The sequence below is a fragment of the Canis lupus genome, chromosome 6 (assembly GCF_003254725.2).
Source record: "Canis lupus dingo isolate Sandy chromosome 6, ASM325472v2, whole genome shotgun sequence".
Classification (NCBI taxonomy): Eukaryota; Metazoa; Chordata; class Mammalia; order Carnivora; family Canidae; genus Canis; species Canis lupus.
The window spans coordinates 70,967,029-70,991,506 of record NC_064248.1 but is presented as its reverse complement, the minus strand read 5'-3'; the positions used below and the strand labels follow the sequence as shown (position 1 = coordinate 70,991,506).

The window sequence follows — 24,478 nt, the reverse complement described above, 5'->3', positions numbered from 1 at the left end:
TAAACACAAGGGTGAACTTCACAAGAGGCTGAATAATTTTGCCTTATATTTGAGTCAAAACAGTCACTATGTACAAGGTAAAGCTTTACTTATAGGTTTGAACTCTAAGACTTTAAAGTCATACTTAAAGCTGTTGCTGAAAAGCTACCCAAATTCTATACCATTGTCAGATGACATCGGTGTAATATGAGAGTTCATATTCCTAAAAGCAACTCTCAGCTAATAGGAAAATAGTATCAGAGTTCTTTAAGCTATTTACATCACTAGGGCTTATGGAATACACCTCAGACCAATTTTCAATTCAATTAGTTTTTATGAAGTGTCCACAGAGGGCATGACACTATATGCAGTGCAGATCCAAGTATGCTACCTCAAGGCAGATCAAAGATTTATAGGTCACAGTGTAAAAAGTTCAGTTTATTCTGTTTACCTCATTCATTTTATGCTAGAGCAAAGCCATTAAAATGTTATGACCATTTGCTTGACCTATGATCCAAGTGTGAGAAAATAAAGTCCAAATTGCTACAATTGGTACCCTATGATAAAGGTCACATATTATCATCTCAGGACATGGAGATGGAATTTATTTATTTATTTTTTAAAAGATTATTTATTTATTTATTTATTTATTCATGAGAGACACAGAGAGAGGCAGAGACACAGGCAGAGGGAGAAGCAGGCTCCATGTAGGGAGCCCGATGTGGGACTTGATCCTGGGACTCCAGGATCACACCCAGGGCTGAAGGCGGCGCTAAACCACTGAGCTACCCGGGCTGTCCTGTTTATTTATTTTTAATAAAAAAGTTCATCTGAAAGTTTCAGATTAAAAGAATCTTAACACTTATAAGCACAGCCATGAAAGATATAACCCTATTCTTTACAAACAGAATACCATCCAAGGAGTAGATGCTCCAGCTAGTGGTATATTGAGAGGGGATAAAAGCCAGCCTTTGTCATTAATTACTCACATATATACTGAATGCGGATCTCTGTCCTCCAAGAGATTTACAGGCCAGATGACAAAACAATACATGAGGAGCACAAAAGTTAAATGCAATCACAAGCAGAATGTACCAAACATCATTCACAGCAAAAGCTCTGGGATTTCAGAGGAGGGAAGGCACTCTGATACTAGGATCAGAGGAGGTAGATTCTGAGCAGGGCCTTTAAGCAAGGAAGACTGCCACTTTAAGTGACAGTAAGGTATTTCCCCAAAACTTGAGTAAATAGAAAATAATACTTCTTTCTGAGAGTTAAACTATAAAATCAACACAAAAGTAAAGCAGAGTTGTATGTAGTCACTTCAATGATACTGTAAAACCTCCCAGTCCAGCAAGGCTGATTTTAAACTTATTGAATTTATTAACATATATAAAGAGAATTGCAAATAATCATCAAACAGCCCTTCCCTTCCAAGCACTCTCCAGATTAGGGCACCAAATCAAACAGATGTGAGGATCCAACTCCATTGATAGACACCATAGGCAGCCAGCACCTGATGCCATTAGGCATTCTACTCATGCAATTCCCTTGTTCAAACTATATGATCATCAAGCAACCTTTTAATAATTAGGTTTCTCATGTAGTTTGCCTAAAGGGAGCAATGTGCTGGTCTGGCCAACATGAACACCAGGTTTGCTCAGCAATTAAATTTCTTAATGTAAATTACTGCGTTGGTATTCTGGTTTTATACATCAGTCTCTTGTGACCTTGTTATTGCCAGTCATCATCCTGGAGTTGTTGTAATTCTAGGACACTGACATAATACATTTTCAGACCCCACAGTATACAGGACTGGTTTGGTTCAATAGAAAGTTCATTTAAGGGTTTAGAAACCCCAGAGACAGACAGACAGGGGGGGATAGATGAATAGTTTAGGCACATATATTAAGACATTTGTGTAGGTATCTGAATATAATATTAAGGCATGGAAGTTGATGTTTAGCAGTGGACTCACTGGTGAAATTTGAGTAGGGGGAGTTACATGATCAAAACTGTTACTCACAGGACAATTATGTGCAGTTCTACTTAGCAGAACTCATGGTTTAACTGAAGAGTTAGCCAAGCAAATAACTAATTGCAATACGCTATTATAAGCATAAAGAGTACTCTAAGCACCAAAGAAAGCACCTGCAGTTTACTCTAGGGATGATGAAGGAAGTCATGATTTTCTCTGCCCTTCATAACCATCCTGCTTCTCCTCATGTGTTCCCTACTTTGGTGATCATAACCACATTCCACCTGGTTATTAGGCACAGTCATGCTAGATTCTCTTTTCTACCCCCAACATACAATCAGTCCAAAAGCCTTAAAGGTTTTGCTTTCTCATTACCTCTTAAACTTCTTTTCCTCCAGGGCCACTGCCTTAGTCCAAGTTGTAATCATTTCTCAGCTGGATTACTGAAATAGTCTTCCAAATGGTACCCTGCCTTCATTCCAACTAGCTTATAACCTTTCCAGCACATCTACAGTTTTGAAGCTAGGATGATAGTTCATTTAGACATCCAACAAATACATATGTGTCAGGGACTTTCTAAGCCCAGGGGATAGAACAATGAACAAAACAGACAAGGTTCTTGATTTTCATTGACCTAATACTCTAGACAGGACATTAATTATGTAAGCAAAGAAATGACTAAAGCAGTTTTTCAGTAGTGATAAAAATATTATAAAGTAAATACAATCAAATGATGTGGCAGAGAGTGACTATGTTAACTGGAATTTAAATAAAAAGTTTTTAAACTTTTTTTTTTAAACTACTAAAAAATTGAGTCAGGGACTGGGTTGTCATTAAGGCCTCTTGGGCAATGGTAGTTAGGAGCAGGATGACTAGAGGGAGCCAGCCATGCAAAAGTCTGGAAGAAAAACAAACACAAAGTCTCCAACATAGACACATGTTTAGAATGTTCAAAAATTGGGAAGAAAGCAAGCATAGCTACAATGAGAAGATAAAGAGAGAAAGAGTGGTAGGGGATAAGGTCAGTGAATTATACAAAGGGCACTCACCTAAGGCCCAGTAAGTTTGAATTTTAATTAAAGTGCTATGGGAAGCTATTGAAAACACTTAAGTAAAAGAGCTGCATAATTTCATCTATGATTTGAAAGTTCACTCAAGGTTTTGTGTGAATCATAGATTTAAGAAAAGCAGGAGTGAAAGAAGATCATTCTAGGGTCCAGCGCAAAAGTATAGGTGGGATGTATAGAGCCTTGGAAGAAAGTGGTAGCAGAAAGGTGGAGATGTATTTGTCTTGGAGATATATTGTGGAGCTAAAGCCAGTAGGACTTCCTAATGGAGTGAATGTGGGAGATAAGAAAAAAAAATAAGAAACCAAGGATCTGTAACCTGATGGACATTGGTGTCATTTTCTGAGATGGAGAAGACTGAAGGGTACGTTTTAGAACTTTGGGGTGGGAGTAGAAATCAAGAATTCAGTTGGGCCACATTAAGTGTAAATAAGTATTGAGAATCCAAGAGACATGTCAAGTAGGCAGCTAAATCCAGAAACATGGAGGTCAATGGAAGGGTCATTGGTAGCAATACAAGCGTGGGAGTCATTGACATACAGATAATATTTAAATTATTGATCTAGTCTAAATATAGACTAGAGAAAAAGAAGAATAGAGAGCCAAGGATCAAGTTCTGTAGCATTCCAACATTTGGAGATCAAGTAAAGATTGAGGAAACTGAAAAATAGAGGCCAATGATGTAAAAGAAACTTCAAGTGAGTATGAGGTCAAGGAATTCAAGAGAAAAGAGCATTTCTAAATGTCAAATGTTGCTGCCAGGTTAAAACAAAAGACACCCACCCATTGCACTTGGAAAGATGGAAATCATTGGTAACCTCAAAATCAGTGTGAGGAGAGTACTAGAGAATATATCTCTACTCGAGAGAATGTGAGGGAAGAGAGGAAGTCCTATAAGTCATTATGTGACTTATTTTATAAGTCATTTGGACTTGTAAAATAGCTTGAAACCAAAAGCCTACATCCATAGCACTCCCTTTGGACACTTTTAAATAGTCTCCAAATGTGAAAGAAAACGGAAGGAAATAAAAATAAATGATGTCATAACTGGTATAACAAAAAAGCACACCAATTATTTCAATACATAGCCAATATGAGAACTTTATAACTTTAGAAGACAGCATTGTATTCTCACAATAACTTGAGACGTCTACTTGATAATGGCTCTAGAATTCACAAGAAGGCATCAGTACAATGCTTTCCATGTGTATCACTTAGGCCAGAAGCTGGACTCTTCCCTCAGTGCTTTGGCATTAAGAATTGAAGCAAAAAGTCTTGAAATTTCAAGGTTGGAAAGGATTTGGAGGTCATTTAATCCAGCTCCTTTGTGTAAATGGATCCCCTCTTCCACATTCCTAATGAATGCTTGCTTCTTTCTCCTCTTGAACCCCTTTCATGAGAGTGAATTTGCCACCTCTGCCCAATGCTTCAGGTAGAAATAAATGCATCTTATTACATTTCAGACAGATTTCCCTTGCTTTTATAATAACAGTTATTTTCAGCATTGTGCAACCTACCAATGTGATTATATGAGTCATATGTCCTTCATCTATTTTGTGTATAAAGGGAAAAAGGCAATTATGGAACATGTAGGCCTTTTATTTCTATTTACCTATCTATCTATATGCTGCCTCTTTCCAGAAAAAAAAATCTTAAATGAAATGACTTAAAACACCTGGGTGCAATAGTTATTAAAATAGAAATAGAAATTCAAACTCCTGAAAAGAAATTCTTGACTCGAAGGCTAATGTAGTTGCTGGCATTGAAATTAAATTTATCAGTGGGCTTTCTACAATTCAGCATGAAAGGAGAAATATAGTGGATTACACAGTTCTCCTTATCTAAAAGAAGAAAGTATACTAATTCTCCATTAAATGAAAATTTTCCTCAGTTCTAAATTACAAGAGGAATTTCTCATGTAGCATCTTATGAAAGAGACTTATTTCTTTGTTTTCCATTTACATTCATTTTCACTGCCATTTCATTTTTTACCAAGCTCACAATCTCAATCCAATGTTTAAAAAAAAAAAAAAAAAACTTAAAAGAATCTGTTGAATATATAGGACAAAGCCAGAGCATTGAATAACTACTTTTCAAAAGGGACTGGGAAAACACTTTAAACTATTAATCATCCTTTTGGGGAGGGGGGGGTGTCAGTATTATGGGGCATTGGTTCCCACAGGCCCAACTCTTAGTAGACAGGAACAAATGAGAAACTGAGCTAAAATCTTCTACAGCACTACCATCATTCCTTTACCTCTCCTAGAAATAACTACAGTTGGGTGATCACTAAGTACAAATGATATCCTGTGAACTGAGAGAAGTGTACAGAACATGGTCCACTGACAAGCAGAGAATGCTGGAAGAGTTGGCCTGAATATCTGATAACACTTTGAATCTTTCAGAAGGGAAGTGATACTGTAAGCAAAGGTGTTATTAAAGGCAGCCCTGCAGCTAGAGGTAATGTGAAGAATTTGGGGTTTCTCATTTGTTCATTAAACATTCCAATTATATACCACATCTTCTTTATTCATTCATCTGTCGATGGACATCTGAGCTCTTACAGTAGATACATACAATGGAATATACTCAGCCATCAAAAAATCATATCTTACCATTTGCAACAACATGGATGGAACTACCAGGTATTATGCTAAGTGAAGTAAGTCAGAGAAAGACAGTTTATCATATGCTCTCACTCATATGTGGAATTTAAGAAACAGCACAGAGGATCATAAAGGAATAGAGGAAAAATAAGAAGAAATCAGAAAGGAAGACAAACCATAAGAGACTCTTAATTATATGAAACAGAGTGTCGCTGGAGGGGTAGGGGGTGGGGGGATGAGGTAACTGGGTGATGGACATTAAGGAGGACACGTGATGTCATGAGAACTGGGTGGTACATAAGACTGTAGAATCACTGACCTCTACCTCTAAAACCAAAAATACATTCTATGTTAAGTAATTGAATTTAAACTTAAAAAAATTAAAAAATAAACAGTCTAATTATTTTCTCAGAAAGGAAATTATAGAAAAGTTATAAATGGGCCAACCGTGTCTTCCTGCAGTTCAACACCCACGGTTCTATAGTACTTTCCCCTGTTCTTGGATTGAAGATGGGGGAGGTATGCCACATACTGACCATTTCTCTTTGAAGGCTTCTGTGGTCTGCAGGACATCACAAACCATCACAAACAGTCCTCAGTAAAACTAACTTACTTTCCTCAGAGTGATGATCACAGTTGCTTAGACTTTACCTGGACTACCTGGTTCCATCATTAAGCTCTACGTAACTACAATTACGTAGTTATTACTGAAGACGCAACTCCTTCCTCACACCTAAAGCTAGCCAGGCATGACTCTGCTTTCTTCTCTGTGGCTAGAAAAGGCACATCTTTAATCTCTATTTTGTCCGTCCAAATGTGGCAGCACATTATATTTGTACTCTTACTATTACTACTATCACTATGACTACTACTACTATTGTTGAATCTGGATTATATCTAGAGGTCCCTTGAGGCCAATAAGCTAGATTCAATTTTCACATGTTAGTTATTGTAAAATCAATGCAAGTACAGTAAAAGTAACCTACATCCTGAATGAGGCTGTTTGTATACTGGACCATGCAACGTATTCATGGTGTTACCATGGAAAGGATGAGAGATTTCAGACTTACTCTAAAAAAGGCATTGGTACACCTTTGAATAAGTAACCCCATTTTTTTTATAGAATTGGGATAAACTGAATACACATTTGTTAAAAGCCGGGGTATTATAGGCACATAACAGTAAATGCTAACGTAGATGCTGATGGTTGCAAGTGCAAACAAGCATGCTGATCATTACTTCACCTAGGAGTTTACTATGACATACAAATGTCAGAAATCGAGGTCAAAGCTAAGCAAAACCCAGCTACCAACAGCATAATTTTCTCCTCAGTTTTACCCATTCTACCCTGCAAACCCCTTTCTGGTTAGCAAGAAGCCTGGGAATAGAGGGTAAAAGTAATAATAAAAGAGGCCTATGAATTATAGGGTAGCTTTTAAATGCCATACAGCTTTGAGAGAGAAGCACCCGTTGAGACAAGTACATATTTCCCTAGAGTAGTCCAAACTATCCAAAAGCTTACATGATGCAATGGTGAATGGTTGTCTCTAAGAAAGCTCTCTGCTTTTGGAAGCCGAGGGCACAAATACCTGCTGTGGAAGAAGTTGGCATAGCAACTCTGCATTTGCAGTGGAGAATCACAGAACAAACAGGTGCATAAAACAACTACTCAAATGTATTTGCTTCTCTAAAGTGGTTAAACCTTGTAAAGCATTTCTAGGCTTCTCGTTTTAAGAAATACAAACACTTCAGCCTCATCATTTAAGGCAGCATATTTGCTGAATGGATGATATTCATGACTCGTGGAAAAATTTATTCTCTGTATTTTCTGTATATCAATAAGGTGACATTTAGGCTAAAAGTAAGTCATTTCCCCTTCATCAGATATGATTCTCCATTGACCAGAAAATTATAACAAAAGTAAACTTTTTGTGCTTGTTAAAAAAATATATTTCCAAGAAAATAATTGCTTACCTTTTGGCAACGGGCCCCTTGAAATTCGGATCATATGCATTTGGATAACCTGCATTTAAAAGAAAGAACTTTTTAAGCATATATGCCAATGAAATGGCAAATAAACACATTTAGAGTACTAATAAAGAAAAATCTACATCTTGGCTACTGCCCAGGGCAGTGTTGAATTCATTCTTTGGTCCAGGGAAACACAGTTATGCCTTGATTACATCTGCCAATCCTCTTCCCTCTCTCCAGTAAGAAACAAGACTGGGAAGAGTTAAGGACCATATTCTATGCATACTATACACATATCTCCCACTGTTCTGTGTGGCAACATTATAGATTGCATCCAGGGTAGCAAAGCTTGGAGTCCTTCTGGTCTGCAAAGCCGTTTTACCATCTGCCATCACCAAGTATTGCTGAGTGCTCGTGAGGTGCACAGTACAACAGAGATGCCTGCTTATCTGGTTCTCCCCTTTCTCTCAGTAGATTAGGCTTTCCTTCAAGAAGTCGAAATATTAATTGGTCTCTGACATGTTGGCTATATGGCATATACAAGTCATTATTATATTATAGAAAGATTATTTTTTTCAGATCCTCTTGGCAGGCTTCATACCATCTGGAGAGATGCCCTAGTCATTCATTATTGCATCATGGTTGTGATATATTCCCCCCCATTTTTTAAACAGGACAAGGTACACACAGAAGAGTCTTTTCCTGTGACATGTACTACGTAAGCAGACTCAGAACCAAGTTCTGTAAAATAATTTCTGGTCAGTGATCTGTATTTTACAATCCCAAACCCCCAATGCTTCTCCCCTAACCTAAGCACTCACACCTCTTCCTCTAGGGATTTGTCCTTGTGAGAAGGCTTAGTCCTGAAATTAAAGGGAACATGTCAAAAGGGACTGGCCAAAAAACCTCATATGACTCTGCCTGTAAATGGGAACGTGAGTTCTGAGGACTCAGAGGCCTCTTCAGTGTAATCACAGGCCGAGGACAAAACAACAGGAAGGTAAGGACGCACATGGAACAAAAATCTAAGAGCCAGTCAATCAGTGAATATTAGTAAAGCACCTATTATAAGCCAAGGACTCCAAGGGCACAGAAGATATATAAGGCATTGTCCTATTGGAGACCTTACAATTGGTGGAACAAGATCAACGTATTGATTCATTCAACAAATATTTCTTGAGAATACCAGGCCCTGCATTGTAACATATGAACACTGAAAATGCCATATAAAACAATTAATAAAGAACCAAATTGTGTGGTATCTGCCTTAAGTGTTACAAGAGTTCTGAGAAAGTAGGTTTCATCAAGGACTAGAACAGTCAAGAGGGTCATATTCAAGAAGTAAGATTCTTGCTAAAGACTAGAATAAAACAAAAAGGAAGAAAAATATTTTGGATGGATGAAACTGGAATTCTGTTAAATTCAGTTGCTATTTATTGATCACCTGCTATGTGTTCTGCATTGAAAGAGGCACTGCAGGGGATAAAAGATTTACTGAAACGGTCTCTGTCTTCAAAAAGCTAATGAACTGATGAGGAGGGATAAAAATAAGAAAAGTACAAAAATTACTACAGAACAAAGCAGAACATGATATCATAAAAGGATACAAAGAAAGTGTTATAAGAGTTCCAGGGAAGGAAAGGTCACGGTCAGTAGAGATTAGTAAGGAAGGACTCTTAAAGCACAACATTTTAGGATAAATAGGTGAAGTTTAGACTTGTAGCAATGAATGAAGTCACAGAGGTAGAGATGCTTAGCATGGTTGTAGAGATGGTAAAAAATCAGCCTGACTGGATAACAGGATAGGAGGAGGGGACATAAAGCCGAAAGGATACAATAGGATCAGACTTCAGAAAGCCTGAAAAAATGAGATGGAAGTTATTTTATATATCCTAGGCCACAGGGAACCATAGAAGGATTTTGAACAACTACAAAAAAAAAAAAAAAATGACCCGGCAAAAGCAGTGCTTAAGGAAGGGCAGTCTGCAGCAGTGTACAAGTTGAATGGCAAAATGCAAAGTCAAGGAGATCAACTTAGGAGTCTACTGCAATAATAGAGGTGAAGTAACGTGAGCCACTGTCCAAGTGGTGATGGAAGTGATGGAAAGAGAGATTCAAGATTCATCACAGAGAGTCGTGTGGCATAGAGGTTAAGAGCAATGGCTCTGGAGTCAGATTGCATGCCGTCTGTGACTGACTAGCAGAATGACCCTAGACAGGTTGTGCCGCCTCTTGAGTCTTGGTTTCCATATTTGTAAATGGAGATAACAGTACCTATGCCTTAAAGTTGTTATGAGGATTCAATTAATTAACACCTGTAAAAGTGCTCAGAACCATGTCTGGCGCTTCGTACGCTCCCCAATGAATGTTCACTATTAGTCAGTGTAAGTACATGAAAAAAATAAATAGAACTTGATGAATGACTTGGGGTATAAAAGAGAGAAGTCAAGATGGCTTCAAGTCAAGCGACTACAGACCTAGAACTGTCATTCTCAATCACTTTTAGTCTTTGGCCTAGGCTTTAGGAAAGATTGAAACACTTTGGGAACATTAGTAGGTGGAAGAAATTGTAAAGTTATTATAAGAAAAAGAGCATGAGATTGATTTTGAAGTGACATCTGATTGTAAGTCCAGCATTCATTCAGAGTTAAGAAACTGGAATCTTGAGTCAAGTCTTGAGATACATATATGGAAGTCACGAAGTTTATATCATGATAAGTGATGAATTCCATAAAGAAAAACTTCAGGGTCTGTTGGTTACAATATTATTATAGCAACAAGAACAACAGTATTAAACCTGTTTTTAGCATTAAATGCTAAGTGCTGTAACAGGAACTTCATTTGCATTGTTTTGCTTACTTTGATACAATAACTTTATTAAATAGGTAGATTGGAAACCATTGTTAGATTCACTTTATCTATTTAAAAAAACAAGGCACGGAAAGGCTAAGAATGTGCCCCACCTGGGACCCACACTGTCTAGTCCTATTGGGGCAGAACAGATCCTGCTGGCCATACCCTACATTGCCAACATTGGTTTATACTCCAAGGGGAAGCGTGTAAAACATTTCCTGTTTGAGAAAGTCCATATATACTTCAGTGTTGAGTTCTCTGACACTGTCAAATTCTCTTTTCCTCACTGCTTCTCTGACTCCGCCCACCTGGGAACTGACCTCCTCATAATTAAGAGTAAAAAGTGAAAATAAACAGTCACAGGAAGGAAAACATAAAAGTGACATTCAAGAAAGTGGCACTCAAGAAAGCCAAAGAATTCCAAGAAAGAGGGAAGACTACAAATTCCACGGAAAAATGATTACTAAGTGAATGTTTATTCGTACCTGGGACCACTGTAAGTACTTTGCACACAAATCTGCCATTTTGCACAATGTCACAGAGAACACAATGTGACTCGTACTCCTGTGTACTGTGCAATGCAATACCCCCAGTATATTTATTATGTTATTGGATGCTCCATAATCTGTGAGGTGTGTCATTATTATCATTCCGTTTTACAAATGAGGAAGTTGAGGTACACAGGATGGCTAATTTGCCCCTCAGCTAACAAGAGGTGGAAGTGGGATTGGAAGGCACATGGTCTGACCCCAAAGCCTATGTTGAGCCACTTGGCAGGAAGTTCCTCTTTGATGATATCAAAGAAATGCCATAGATAAGTGGGGAGAGGAAGCAGGTGAAAAGGGATTAGCAACTTACACTGATCTTGTAATTATTCACTTTTTACATTAGAAATAGGCAGAACTGCTTTAAAAGAATCTAGGTTGGAGGGGCGCCTGGCTGGCTCAGTCGGGAGACCATGTGACTCAGTCTCAGGGGTGTGAGTTTGAGCCCCACATTGGGTAAAGAGATTACTTAAAAGTATCCAGGCTGGCTTCCAATTTTGGTGTGATTTGTACCTTACAAAGAGAAAAAGTAGATCACAGTGTAAATGAAATGCTATTGTCAAATCTGTCTGAAAAGCTGACACTTTCTGATTGTAAATCCTGGCCGCCTTATATTTCAGTTGAAAAATATACTTACGCCACAGTCAAACGATAAGATTTAGCTGATTCCATATAGTAATGACAGCTGGAAAGTAATGACTTCAGCCTACCCCACGTGCTGCCAGAATTTGTATTGTCATGCAAATTTTTTATTTTCTGGAATCAATACAGGCCCTCGCTTTTTCAGAGACCCTCATGTGCTCTAATTGCATCTCTGGAATAAATAGACTGAAAGGCCAGCTAAGTGAAAAGAGCCACAACACTGAGCCATCATATGGCTTAGCTAGTTGAATATAATTCATATTTCTAACTTCCAGAAAAAAAATACTTATAATTAGGTAATCATTTTAAGAGCTGCTTAAGTTCATGTGATTCTCCGATCACCAAAATTATTATGACAACAGAATCACAAAAAGAAATTCATTATAGAAGTTACACACTTGTTATTATAGTTAACAGTTTGTATTGTACTTACACAATGCAATTTATCTTACTACAAATCATTCATGAGGATTAAGGAAAATAGTCCAGGTAATTAATTCAGCTCCTGAGTGTGGATTTCACATGACTCTGTTGGACACAAATGGTAAGATAGAGCAGCCAGGCATGTTTAGAAAGACTCTTTTCTTTAAAAGCTATCTGTTTCTCAAAGAAAAATGACAATAAAACTATCACTGATCAGTTACAAAAACCAAAAATCTGAGAGCTTTAAGTTTATTCTTTCAGGTATATTCTCCAGAGAATGTAATGTGGTTTAGAAAACCAAAAGGGAACTCTAAGGCGTGGCAAAGTAGAATTTAGTGACCAAGTCAGATAGCTCTCTAAAAAGCAAGGGAACATGGTGTAGTACAAAATTAAATCTTGCCTTAATATTCAACAGCTAGTGGAAAATTGTGAATAATCAAACACTTGTTTTACATTTGATTTTTTTACAAACATGTTTATGGCTCTGTCTACAAATGAGGGCCTGCCACTTCATCCAGGGATAGGAGTCCCTTTCCTCCAATCTCAACAGAGGAGAAGGAAGTGTTCTTTGCCATTTCTTACAGGGAGATATCCCTACCTCTCAGCCCAGCACACATGGCCTCTCTCCAGCCTCATCTCCTACCATCCCTTACTTCAAACTTGATCTTCTAGCACTTTGGTACTGCTATGATTCCAGCCTACATCAGGTGTTTTGCATAGGGCCCTTTTAACAATATGCCTTTCCCTTCTTTGTTCTGTTGACAAGGCTAAAGAAATCTTACAGTTCTTACAAATTCCCCCATTCATCCTCTAGGAGAAGGACAAGGACAAAACATCCTACTGGCTACTGTGCCAGTGGGTACTGTGCCTAGAGACCAATGCTGAGAACTTTCTTATAATTCCATCCCAAAGTAGTTAATTCCACTCATCTGTGAGATGTACATACTTGTATCATTTGCATTGTTGCACTTGGTACACTATGCCTCAAGGCATGTGCTGTAGTAGACAGATGCCCACATCCTAATCCCCCAAATTTGTGAATATTTTATTTTACAAAGCAAAAGGGACTTTGGGTGATTATGAGATGGGGAAATTTTCCTGTATTATCTGGGTAAACCCAATATAATTACAACAGTCCATACATGGGGAAGAAGGAGACAGAAATGTCAAAGAAGGAGATGTGACTATGGAAACAAGGTCAGAGTGATGTGATAGGAGAAAAACTCAACTGACCATTGCTGGCTTTGAAGAGAGAAGGGAGTCGTGAGCCAGGGAATGTGGCAGCCCCTAGAAGCTAGAGAAAGTAAGAAAATGGATTCTTCCTTAGAGCCTCTTGAAAGAAATGCAGCTGGGCCTATCCTTTCACTTTAGCCCATTGAGACCTATTTTGGACTTCTGACCTCCAAAACTGTAAGATAACAAATCTGTATGATTATAAACAATTACATATGCGGTAATCATTAAAGCAGCAAGAGGAACGAATATACATGACTGTTTCTCCTACTGGATTAATAGCTCCTTTAGGGCAGATACCGGATCCTGGTTATTGTTCTCTTGCTATTATCTACTTTGGTGTCCCATATATGCATAAATAATAGATAATAAATATTTCTGGAGTAAACTTTTATTAAATGTCAGTGTAATTTTGAATTCTTATATCTTTAATTTAGGTTATGAAAATACAAATAGGAGATCAATCTTAACAATTACCAGCTAGTCATTGTAGATAGATTTCAACCTGGATTAAAGACAAGTTAATAGACTCCTAAAATTGCATTGATGTGAAAAATTACTCTCTGTTAACTCAGCATCCAATTTGTAATGTCAAGACCAATAGGAGTTAACAAAGGAAGTAATGGAGACAGTATCCCATACTGGTGAATAAAAATTGGGCAATAAAATTCTTGGTATCAAATGTCATTTCTGCCATCTACAAAGTGCATGATCTTGGGAGAATTACTGTTTTTCTCTGTGCAGTTTCTTTTTTGTCATCTATAAAATAATAGTAGCAAAACAAATTTTAAGTAACAAAAGGAGGAAACAATTTCTGCCTTTGGGGTGACCACTGGAAGCAGTAAAATATATGAAATCACTCTCATAAACAAAGTAGATCAGTGTAGTGCAATGCAACTTAAGTTGAATTACCTCACTGACTATAAGTGACATGAATAGTTCTAGAAAGGTTTCCATGATTAAGCTGGATATGACATTTATGGAATAACTTTTTGAAGGAGAGGAATTATGAGAATGCTTAAAGGGAAGAATGTATCATATGGGAAAGCTGGAAAAAGCACATGCTCAGCTACAGCAAAGAGCTATTCCTGGAGGAGGAGACATGAGAGCAGTTAGAAGAATGACATACATCATATGAAGCTGGAGTAGGATTTACAAAGCCCCTCAAGTCTTCTGAGAAAGTAATACAATTGCCATGTGTTTGTGTATCTGTATGATGCAGAAGAAATAGGAAAGTTAAGGCAGAGGGACCAAGAAGAAGATTGTTGTCATATTTCAGAGTTCAGATGGTAGCTGCTTGACTGAGGCTGCAGCAGTGAGAGAGGATGAGGTAATTCCAAAAGCATTACAGAGGAATACATTTGATGGGGGTGAAGGAAAGGGCAGGGTGTCATGCTTCATCACCTAGTGATGGCAATGCCTCAAGCAGAAAATGATGTGCATTCCAGAAATTCATCTAGGGCAGAAACATGACCCCACATTGGACATGGCAAGATTAATGGAAATGCAAATGAGGCTCCTTCAGCACTGATTCAAGCCAAACAATACTGTGGTACCATCACCTTACAATGGTTGTTTTTCTATCAGTCTGAGTAACTTCCTAAACGTATAGATTGATAAATCATTCCATGCTTCATCAAGAATGCCAAATCTCCTGCTTTAAGAAAGGGTTTTCTAATCACAGGGTTGGTTTCTAAATAGTTTACATCATCATTTGAAATAATTCACCCTATATGAACACAAGTCATTAACATTCAGTTAAAACGTCAATCTGGAAGTAATGCCGAAAAGAAACAACCTCCACTTCCACTAAACAGGCAAAAGAAAACATTCATAAAGCACTCAGGCTGCTTCTTCATAGACTGATTTTATAGGCAGTGCTGAAAGATGCACGTTTGGGGGGCATTGGAAATGCACTTCTGAAAAAATGATTTTTCTTGACTACTGTGACAAAGCAGTGAATTTGTGCTATAGAACAGCCATGAATTATTGGATAATCACATATCTTCTCAGAATAAATAAAATTCTGAATCAATATTGATTTAAAAAGAGACTCTGGAAGCAAACAAGAACATGAATTGAGTTTGAAGGTTATCAGCTTGGGGTTTCTAATATTTCTTTCTAGCTGTATTCATATTCATTGCCCAACATGAGGCACTCAGAAAAAAAAAAAAAAAAGAGCAATGACATACTCTAATTGCACTGGAGCAATTCCTTATTTTCTTCCAGTATCATAGGTTATGCATTTCATTATCACACAAGACCCTATTCCCTTACCTCCTAAAAAATATAACAACTTCATAATCAGAGATAGGAAATGAAGAGTATATTTACTTGCCCTGAATATAAAAATAAGTGACTTCATCTTGTCTTTCCATCTGCAAAATTCAGGCAGTAAATGAATAAAGTTTGGGAGAAATGATAGTTTTCGTCATTATACAGATACAAAAATCAACTTTTGTAAAGAAGGAGAAAATTTTTTAAGGTTATAGTTGAGTGAAAGACTTTCTGTTGAGCTTAGGAATAAACACTACTAAGAAAAATAGCAAGAACTTGTCAATTTATCACAAATGCATAAAGCAGTAGCTAGTGATAACATCTCTCCTACATCTTCATATTGTTCACAGGTTATTGATGAGAATAAAATTAAACTGTGCATCAACTCTGACTTTTGCCACAACTCAAGAAGATGGAAGATAATAATCACTAGAAAATCATCCCTATTCCTGGGCCTGAATGCAGGGAAGAAAATATGATTTAGTATACATTTTCTACCCACAAGACATCATGATCCAACGAATAAAAACTACAAGTGGAATATACTACGAGAATTCGTGTTAGATGAATGCCTCTACCTACAGAATAGTTGAGGAAAAATTATGATAAACTATGATCTTTCAGCAATGGGTCAAACTAGTCACTTAGAATGACAAATGGGGAAAGTGCAAACAACAGGAACTACACACAACTTACGGTATGACGCACCTAACTGTTACATGTATTCAGAAAGGAGGGAGGGAGGGAGGGAAAGAGAGAGAGAAAGAGAGAGAGGGCACTTAAAATTCTTCTTTCTCAGGGCTGGGATGGAGGGAGTGGGGGAGTGTTACAGAACAAAATAATCACTTGGAATGGAGGCCTGGGGACTTACCTCACTTCCTCCTATAGTCCTGTCTCTTTGGATCAAGTCAAAGATAAAATAGCCCGGATTTTATATTTGTAAATTCTATGGAGCATCTGTGAGGCAGAAATGCTCATGAATATTTTTTCCTCACAAAAGCATTTTCCACAAAGAGGCTGAACATATTGTGAGTTCATTATCAAAAGAAAACTTTGGTCTTACTTGTTCTACATTCTATATAGACTTGGAGGTGGCTGTGAAAGACTAAGGAAGAGAAATCCTTCCTTGTCTTTAGTTTATTTCTAAATAAAGATGGGGGAAACACCTTCATTTGAGTTTACAGTGTATGTGAAGTAATCTCAAGTGGGGTCAGTATCTAGGTATTCATGGACATCTGACAAACAACAGGCTCTGTTGGAATGTATCTTATTCTAAGAGTTCTCACAAATAATTTTCCAAAGAAAATATGCAGCAAACAATAAAAAAAAATAACAAATTAAATAAACAAGATACCACGAAAGAACTAGATATACACAGACAATAGAAATAGACCCATAAAGTCTTCAGATATTTATATGATTCATCCCGAATTATAAAGCAACTATGCTTGCTGGGGTTTTTTTCCAGAAATAAAAGACAAACTTGAAAATAAATGTAAAGAACTAGTTTTTTTTTTTTAAACTACCTAGCAGATTGTATGAAGAAAATGAAGAAAATCGAATCTGGAAGTAAAAAAGCACAATAAACAAAATGTAAAACTCCGTGGATAAATTTGATATCAGATTAGACACAGCTGAAGAGGCAACTGGTAAACAAAAAGGCAAGTCAAAATGAATTATTCAGAATGTAGCAGAGAGAAACTAATGGAAAATATAAAAGACTAGTTGGTAAAATGAGCATAGGGTGAAAACTTTTAATATATGTTAAATCAGATTTCCAGAAAGAGAGAATAAACATGATGGAGAGAGGCAATGAAAGAAAATAACCAAAAAAAAAAAAAAAAAAGAAAGAAAATAACCACCAACACAGAATATTTGCCTAATGATAATTTATTCAAGAAAAAAGAGTGAAATAAACTTTCAAATAAAAAAAATTTGCCATCAGTAGAATCTCACTAACATAAAGTATATATTTCTTTTTAAAAAATTTATTTGTTTTAGAAAGAGAGAGTGCAAGCATGTTCAAGTGAGGGGAGGGGAAAAGGGAGAGAATTTTCAACCAGACTTCCCACTGAGTGTGGAGCCTGACTTGGGGCTCCATCCCACAACCCCTGAGATCATAACCTGAGCCAAAACCGAGTCGGATGTTCAAGCAACTGAGCCAACCAGGCACCCTTTAAGTATATATTTCTGAAAGAAGAAAAAGTTACCCAGATGGAAGGTCTTTGATGAAAGAAGAAAGGAAGAATGAAGAACTATGGCAGGGTGAGAGAGGAAAGGAATGATCACTGGCTATATAAAACAACAATAATAAAGTCTTGTGGGGTTAAATAAGAGAAAATTATGGCAATAATATAATATAATCCGTAGAAAAGGGTAAAATATTAATAAATTTTAAACTTGAATAAGTATGCATGCTATGGTTTTTAAAAGGGTAGAACCAGCATGTATTACTTTGAAAATAGTGGAGGAAGGAAAACAGAATAAGAAAAATTAGCCAATGGAAAATAAAATAAAAAAGAGAAGAAAAATAAACACAGAACAGTTAGAGGAATGAGAAAGCACAATATAATGTGCTGTATGTTGTTAGGAAGCAAATGTTTGTGTCCTCCCAGAATTCATATGTTGAGAGTCCCAACCCCCAATATGGTGGTACTTGGAGATAGGGTCTTTGGGAGGTAATTAGGCTTAGATGAGTTCCTAAGAGTGGGATGAGTGTCCTTCCAAGAAGAGGAAGAAAGTCCAGAACTAGCTCTCTCTGCCATATGAGGACCCAGTGAGAAGACAGCTATCTTCAAGCCAGAAAGAGGGTTCTTACCAGGAACAAAATTAACAGGTACCTTGATCTTGGACTTCTCAGCCTCCAGAATTACAAGAAATAAATATCTGCTGTTTAAGCCACCCAGTCTATGACATTTTGTTATGGCGAACTAAGACACATATAAACTCAGGTATAATGATGACTACATTAAATACAAAGGACCAAGTGTGCTTGTGAAAGACAAAAACTGTCATACTGGAAGAAAAATCACAATATCGAACTATATGCTGTATGTACATCCCCCAATAAAGGATAGTAAAAGGTTAAAGCAAATGGATGAAAAAATATATGCTATGTAAATCTTTAATGAAAAGGATAGAATTATAGGTAATCTCTGAAAACAGAAATCACTTCATTATGATAAAGTCCAATTAACAAAGAAGATACAATAATTTTAAATACATGCACTTAACAAAATTTAAAACGTAAATATATAGAATTGCAGGAAGAAATAGACAAATCTGCAATCACAGTAGGAAATTTAACATACTTTCTCAGTATTTGTCACTATTATAAAGCATAAAAAAATCAGTAAATGTACATTCTCCTCAGTAAATGGTGATAAGACAGTGGATATCTATCAAGAAAAATAATAATAAACTTGGAGCCCTACTCACGTCAGATACAAAAATCAATTCTAGATAGAAAGACATGAAGTGAGGGTAAAATTATAAAGACTTTATGACCTCAGAGAGAGGATTTATTAAGCAATAGTACAAAAAGTACTAGTCATAAAGGAAATAAGTTATAAATTTAGCTACAACAAAAATAAAAAATTCCTTTCATTAAAAGACTCAATAGAGGGACATGATATCCATAGAGGGCAGTAGTAACACAATAACACTTAATTATTAATACCGAGGCTATATAAAGAACTACAGATCAAAAAGACAAAGATTAGTGGCAAAAAAAGGGGGGGGAGCAAAAGACTCAGGTGGGAACCTTAGAGGAAGAAATCTAAATGGTGAATAAATAATAAAAGTAACATTCAATATCATTAATAATTAGGCAGATGTAAATGCAAACCATACAAAAAAATTAACTATATGCTCTCAGAACACTTGCAAAAAAAGGGGAAAGTTAGATGTGTCGACAAAGATGTGGAATAGTGGGAACTCATATGCTGCCCATGAAAATGAAATCCGGAGAACTGCTTTGGAAAAGTCTGGCATGATCTGACCCTACGACGGGGCAACTTCAGTCCTAAATTTTATCTCGAACTACCACATATGTGTATGAAGATACAGACACAATAATGTTCATGGCAGCATTGTTTTTAATAGCCAAAAATTCGAAACAACTCAGTGGACATTAAAAGTAGAGAATATAAATAAATTATGGCACAATCACAACGGAAGACTAAGCAGTTCCCTCCCTGCTAGAGGTAACCACTGCCCTGAGTTTTGTGATAATCACTTCCCTGTTTTTATTGTAGTTTATCTCTATGCCTTCCTAAATAATATAATTTAGTTTTGGTTACTTTTGGTTATACACAAATGGCATGTGGGGTGATTTTGTTTTTGTTTTTTGTTTTGTTTTTCCCCTTCCCATCATGTTTGTGAGATTCATACACCTGTACGTAAGCTTTCTCTCTCTCTTTCCCAGACATGCACAGAAACACACACATGCATGTGAACATGGGAGAAAATAAAATCCTACTTTTTCCAAACAATAACTCCCACAAAGGATATTCATGTAACTTTAGGGATTCAGGCAGTTCAAGTTCAGAGTTCCAAAGAGTCCATTTTGTGAAAAGATTAAGAAACCAGCTCTCTATCATTTTAATTATAGCTGCAAAAGCCTGTGTCACCTTAACAAGTCACTTTTCTGACTCAAAATACATGACATTTTGACTATCTCTTAGTCATCAATGCAGTCATTTATTTATCATATGTTTTCTCCACTAGAATAGAAGTTCTAAGAGGACAGGGGCTCTTGCTCTGTTCTGTTTCCTACTGTGTGCTCCACCGCCCGGAGCAGCAGTTCTGGTTCATAGCAGCTGCTTAGTCAATATTTATTAGGAACATAACACGGAGGGTCTCTTTTAAACTTATTTGTGCTGTGCTGTTACTTTATATTTACTCTCCAACATGGCTGATGCCTGTTGGACTTTTCATAATGTTGTGCATGTAAGTATTGGCCAGAATGCACCAAACATTGACTTAAGAAGTGCAGCACCTTCACATTTTAAAAGCCTGACAGCCCTACAGATGTCCAACTTGCTCCCTGGAGACAGATCATGAAGATGAAGTTGCAAGGCAAGAGCATTTTTCAAGTTATTTCCATGATGTTTGTCCAACAGGTGGTTTCCTACTGCTAAGGTGGCCAAGAATTGGTGGCTCTACAGCCTTAGGTTCTCAAAGAAATAAACTGGGGTAAGATTCTCAACATTTTCCTAAGGGTGATTCTTCTTTCACATTTTATTTACCCCAAAGGCCTACGGACTAACATGTTACCTTCCCTCTCACTACTATTTTTTTTTTTAATGAGTAAAATAGTTTAGAGGGATTTTATAGCAGTTTCTACCTCTAAAAAAAAAAATTGATTCTACCTGTAGAATCACTGTTGTTCTCTTTTTCTACAGCCATAGATTCCCCTGTTGATATCAGTGCCGTAAGAAAAAGTTCTCAGAGGACCAAGATGGCATCCTTTAAAGCAGCTTTACAGGACACTCCATATAGTCATGTATAGGTGGGCACTGTAGGCTAAGGATAACGCAGCTTATATCCCAATCCCAATCATTCTCAAGGCTTCAGAACTGGTCAGATACCTGAATTAAGGTAGCTGGATGAGTTCAAAAATCAAATACTCCAAACCATGGATCCAACCAATCAAGTGATCCAACCAGCACTTGAGTTCTTAACTAAAACTTCCTAGTCTTCTCATTCTTGCAGGAACTCTCCAGAATTCCTGAGACATTTGTTTTTGACACAGACCTGTTAGGTAGCCCTGTGTTCTCAAGTAAAGAGCAGCTCTGGGCATATTTTCTATGCCAAGATGATACCAATCCAAAGAGAGTACACTATTGTCTTCCACTTAGGCCAAGATTAGAATCAGGAAAAAATGGAGAAACATTTCTCCATTACCTCTAAAATTTACATCTATTTCTTAATGTTTATTTTCCCCCCACTCTTAGTAAGATATGCTTACTTATTTAGTTACAGTCAAAACTTTTAAATTATGGTATTCTCTGTTTAGTAAGCAAAAATTTCCCATGCACATTCTAATTCATTAAGGTTTCACACAAAACATAACCAGAAGAGGCAAGATGGTGGAAGAGTAGGGGGTCCTCAATTCATCTGGTCTGCCAAACACATCTAGATCACTTTCAAAACATCCTGAACACCTATGAATCCAACCTGAGACGTAAAGAGAGAACAGCTGCAATGCTACAGAGAGAAAAGTGATTGCTTCTGACAAGGTAGAAAGGTGGAGGGGGTACAGAGGAGCCCCGGAAAGCTGGGGCAGGAAACTGGCAGAGAGGACAATCGGGAACTTTAGAAATCTGCATCTCAAAGAATCTTCCCTGACTGAAAAGGGCTCAGTGGGGAAAGAGGATAGAATCACAGGAGGGGCAATGAAGTCTCCATATTCCCAGAGACACAACAAGAATAGGTGCGCCCTGGAGAAAGCTCACCGCAAACCGGGGTTGGATGGTGGTAAAGGACTGGACTGCCTCAACCCTCCCAGGGCATCTGGGAGAAGCCAGCCAGGTGTACAGGCTGGCACCTGAGCTCTCCTACAGCCCAGCAATGGATGGGGGAGGGCTGCCCTCTGTTCCCTTCCCTTCAGGAGAGGCGGATCCCAGGAGAGCAGGTCCAGTGGCGCAGGACCCTCTATCCAAGGTCGTTGAAGTGGAAAAGGCCAGCTATCCTCCATTCCCACAGGAACAATGGAACTGGGAAAGTCACAGGACAGTGAAAACTCTCCTGCCACTGGGCGCCCTTCAATTTGTGCAGATCAGGGCCCCTATACCTGCCCCCAGGAGCATCCAGGCCAGTGTGCACTGGGAGACTGCGGTTCGCTGGGTGCTGGGAGCGCTTGGGTCCAGGGCTGGAGATCTGACCACTGCCATTTATATTTTTCTCTTTTTACCTTTCACCTGGGAGAGGCAGGGCCTCTGGGGAACAAAGGCCTCACAGAATAAACAGCTCACACTGAGCCAGGCCACCTGGCGGGGCAGGGCATCTCCCCCAAGCACATACCTGAGAATCAGGGGAGCAGGCCCCTCTCTGAGAAGAACCTGCTAGAAGAACAAGGGAAGAGCAAGTTTACTGACAGAGCAGCACTGAAAAGCTCCAGGCCTGAGAGAAATTAGTATATAGAACTTGAAGTTTTTTCCTTACAATTTGTTAATCTTTAAGGTTAAAAATATTTTTTCTCTTTTCCTGCCTTAACTACAATATTTTATCAACTATTCATTTTTAAGCTTTTCCCTTTTTGACTTTCTACAATTACATGTCTTAGATACATTCTTCATTTTTGGATTTCTTTAGATGTGTTCAATTTAATTTTGGTAGATATTTGAGTTATGGGTTTTTGTTTTTTGTTTCTTGTTTTTCTGTGTTGTTTTGCTTTATAATGGTTCAAGTTAGTACCTTTGAAAACACAGACCAAAATACATCCAGAACCAAGTGGAACATGGTGTTGGTTCATTCTATGAGACTATATTTTCTCTTCCTTCCCAATCCGCCTCCCTCTTGTATCTTGTTTCTGTTTTTGTGGTGGACGTTGGGACTCTATATAAATTTTGCTAGTTATATAAATTTGGAATTTAGCATCTTCTAAAATACAGAACAAAATAAACCAAGAAACAAGAGAATCACCTATAGGTCCCCTCAGGGAGACTATATTCTCTGTCCACCACCAATTCTTCCCCACCTTTTTTTTTTTTTTTTTAATTCTTACTATTTTTTAAAATTTGTGTTTTACTTTCATGGTCCTTTGTTTTATTTTTGTTCTGTTTTTCTTTTTCTTCTGTTTTCTGGTTGCTGACCTCTTCAGAATTGTCTAGGCGGTATTTTGCTTGTGTCGTGGCAAATATTTTTGACTCTGCTCACTCATACAGCCATTCTGCACTGGACAGAATGACTAGAAGGAAGAATTCACCACAAAAGAAGGAACCAGAAGGAATACTCTCTGCCACAGACCTACTTGATATGGATTTAAGTAGCATGTCAGAGATACAATTCAGAAGTACAACTATAAAATTACTAGTGGCTCTGGAAGAAACCATAAAGGACTTTAGAGGTTCTCTTACTACAGAATTGAGATCTAATCAGGCCAAAATTAAAAACACTTTAGCTGAGATGCAGTCTAAACTGGGTGCTCTAACTGCTAGGGTTAATGAGGTGGAAGAGTGAGTGACATGGAAGAAAAGTTGATGGAAAGGGAGGAAGCTGAGGAAAAAAGAGAAAAACAATTAAGAACCCATGAGGAAAGGCTTCAGGAAATAAATGATAGCAAGAAAGGGAATAATATTCATCTTATTGGGATTCCAGAGAGGTAGAGAGAGAGAGAAGACCATAAAGTATATTTGAACAAATCATAGCTGAGAACTTCCCTAATCTGGGAAACAGACATTCAGATCCAAGAGGTAGAGAGGACCCCTCCCAAAATCAATAAAAGTAGATCACCCTGACATATAATAGAGAAGCTTGCACATTTCAGAGATAAAGGAGAAATTCCTGAAAGCAGCTCAAGAGATTCCTAACATACAGAGGGAGAAATATCAGATTAACATCAGACTTCTCTCCACAGAGACCTGGCAGGCCAGAAAGGGCTTGGATGATATATACATGGAACTAAATGAGAAAAACATGCAGCAAGAATACTTTATCCAGCAAGGCTGTGATTCAGAATGGAAAGAGAGCTAAAGAGCTTCCATGATAGAAACTGAAAGAATATTTGACCACCAAGCCACCCCTACAAGAAATATTAAGGGAGATCCTGTAAGTAAAGTGGGAACCCAAAGAAACAGAGGCAATCTGCAGAAACAGGGACTATACAAGTAATACCATGGCACTACATTTATATCTCTCAATAGTTACTCTGAACATAAATGGACTAAAAGCTCTAGTCAA

The 24,478-nt window shown here is 37.6% G+C and overlaps 1 protein-coding gene across 7 annotated transcripts in view; it reads right to left on the bottom strand.

Annotated features, from left to right (window-relative positions):
- Positions 1 to 24,478, bottom strand: part of SLC44A5 (solute carrier family 44 member 5) — a 350,897-nt gene that overhangs the window by 137,542 nt on the left and 188,877 nt on the right. For all 7 annotated transcript variants that reach the window (XR_003124439.2, XM_049111784.1, XM_025417965.3 and 4 more), the window contains one exon: positions 7,605 to 7,653. Coding sequence is in view for 6 of the 7 variants with exons in the window: in XM_049111784.1 (XP_048967741.1) it covers positions 7,605 to 7,653 (49 nt within the window). In the remaining variant the exon portion in view is untranslated. The remainder of the gene's footprint in view (positions 1 to 7,604; positions 7,654 to 24,478) is intronic.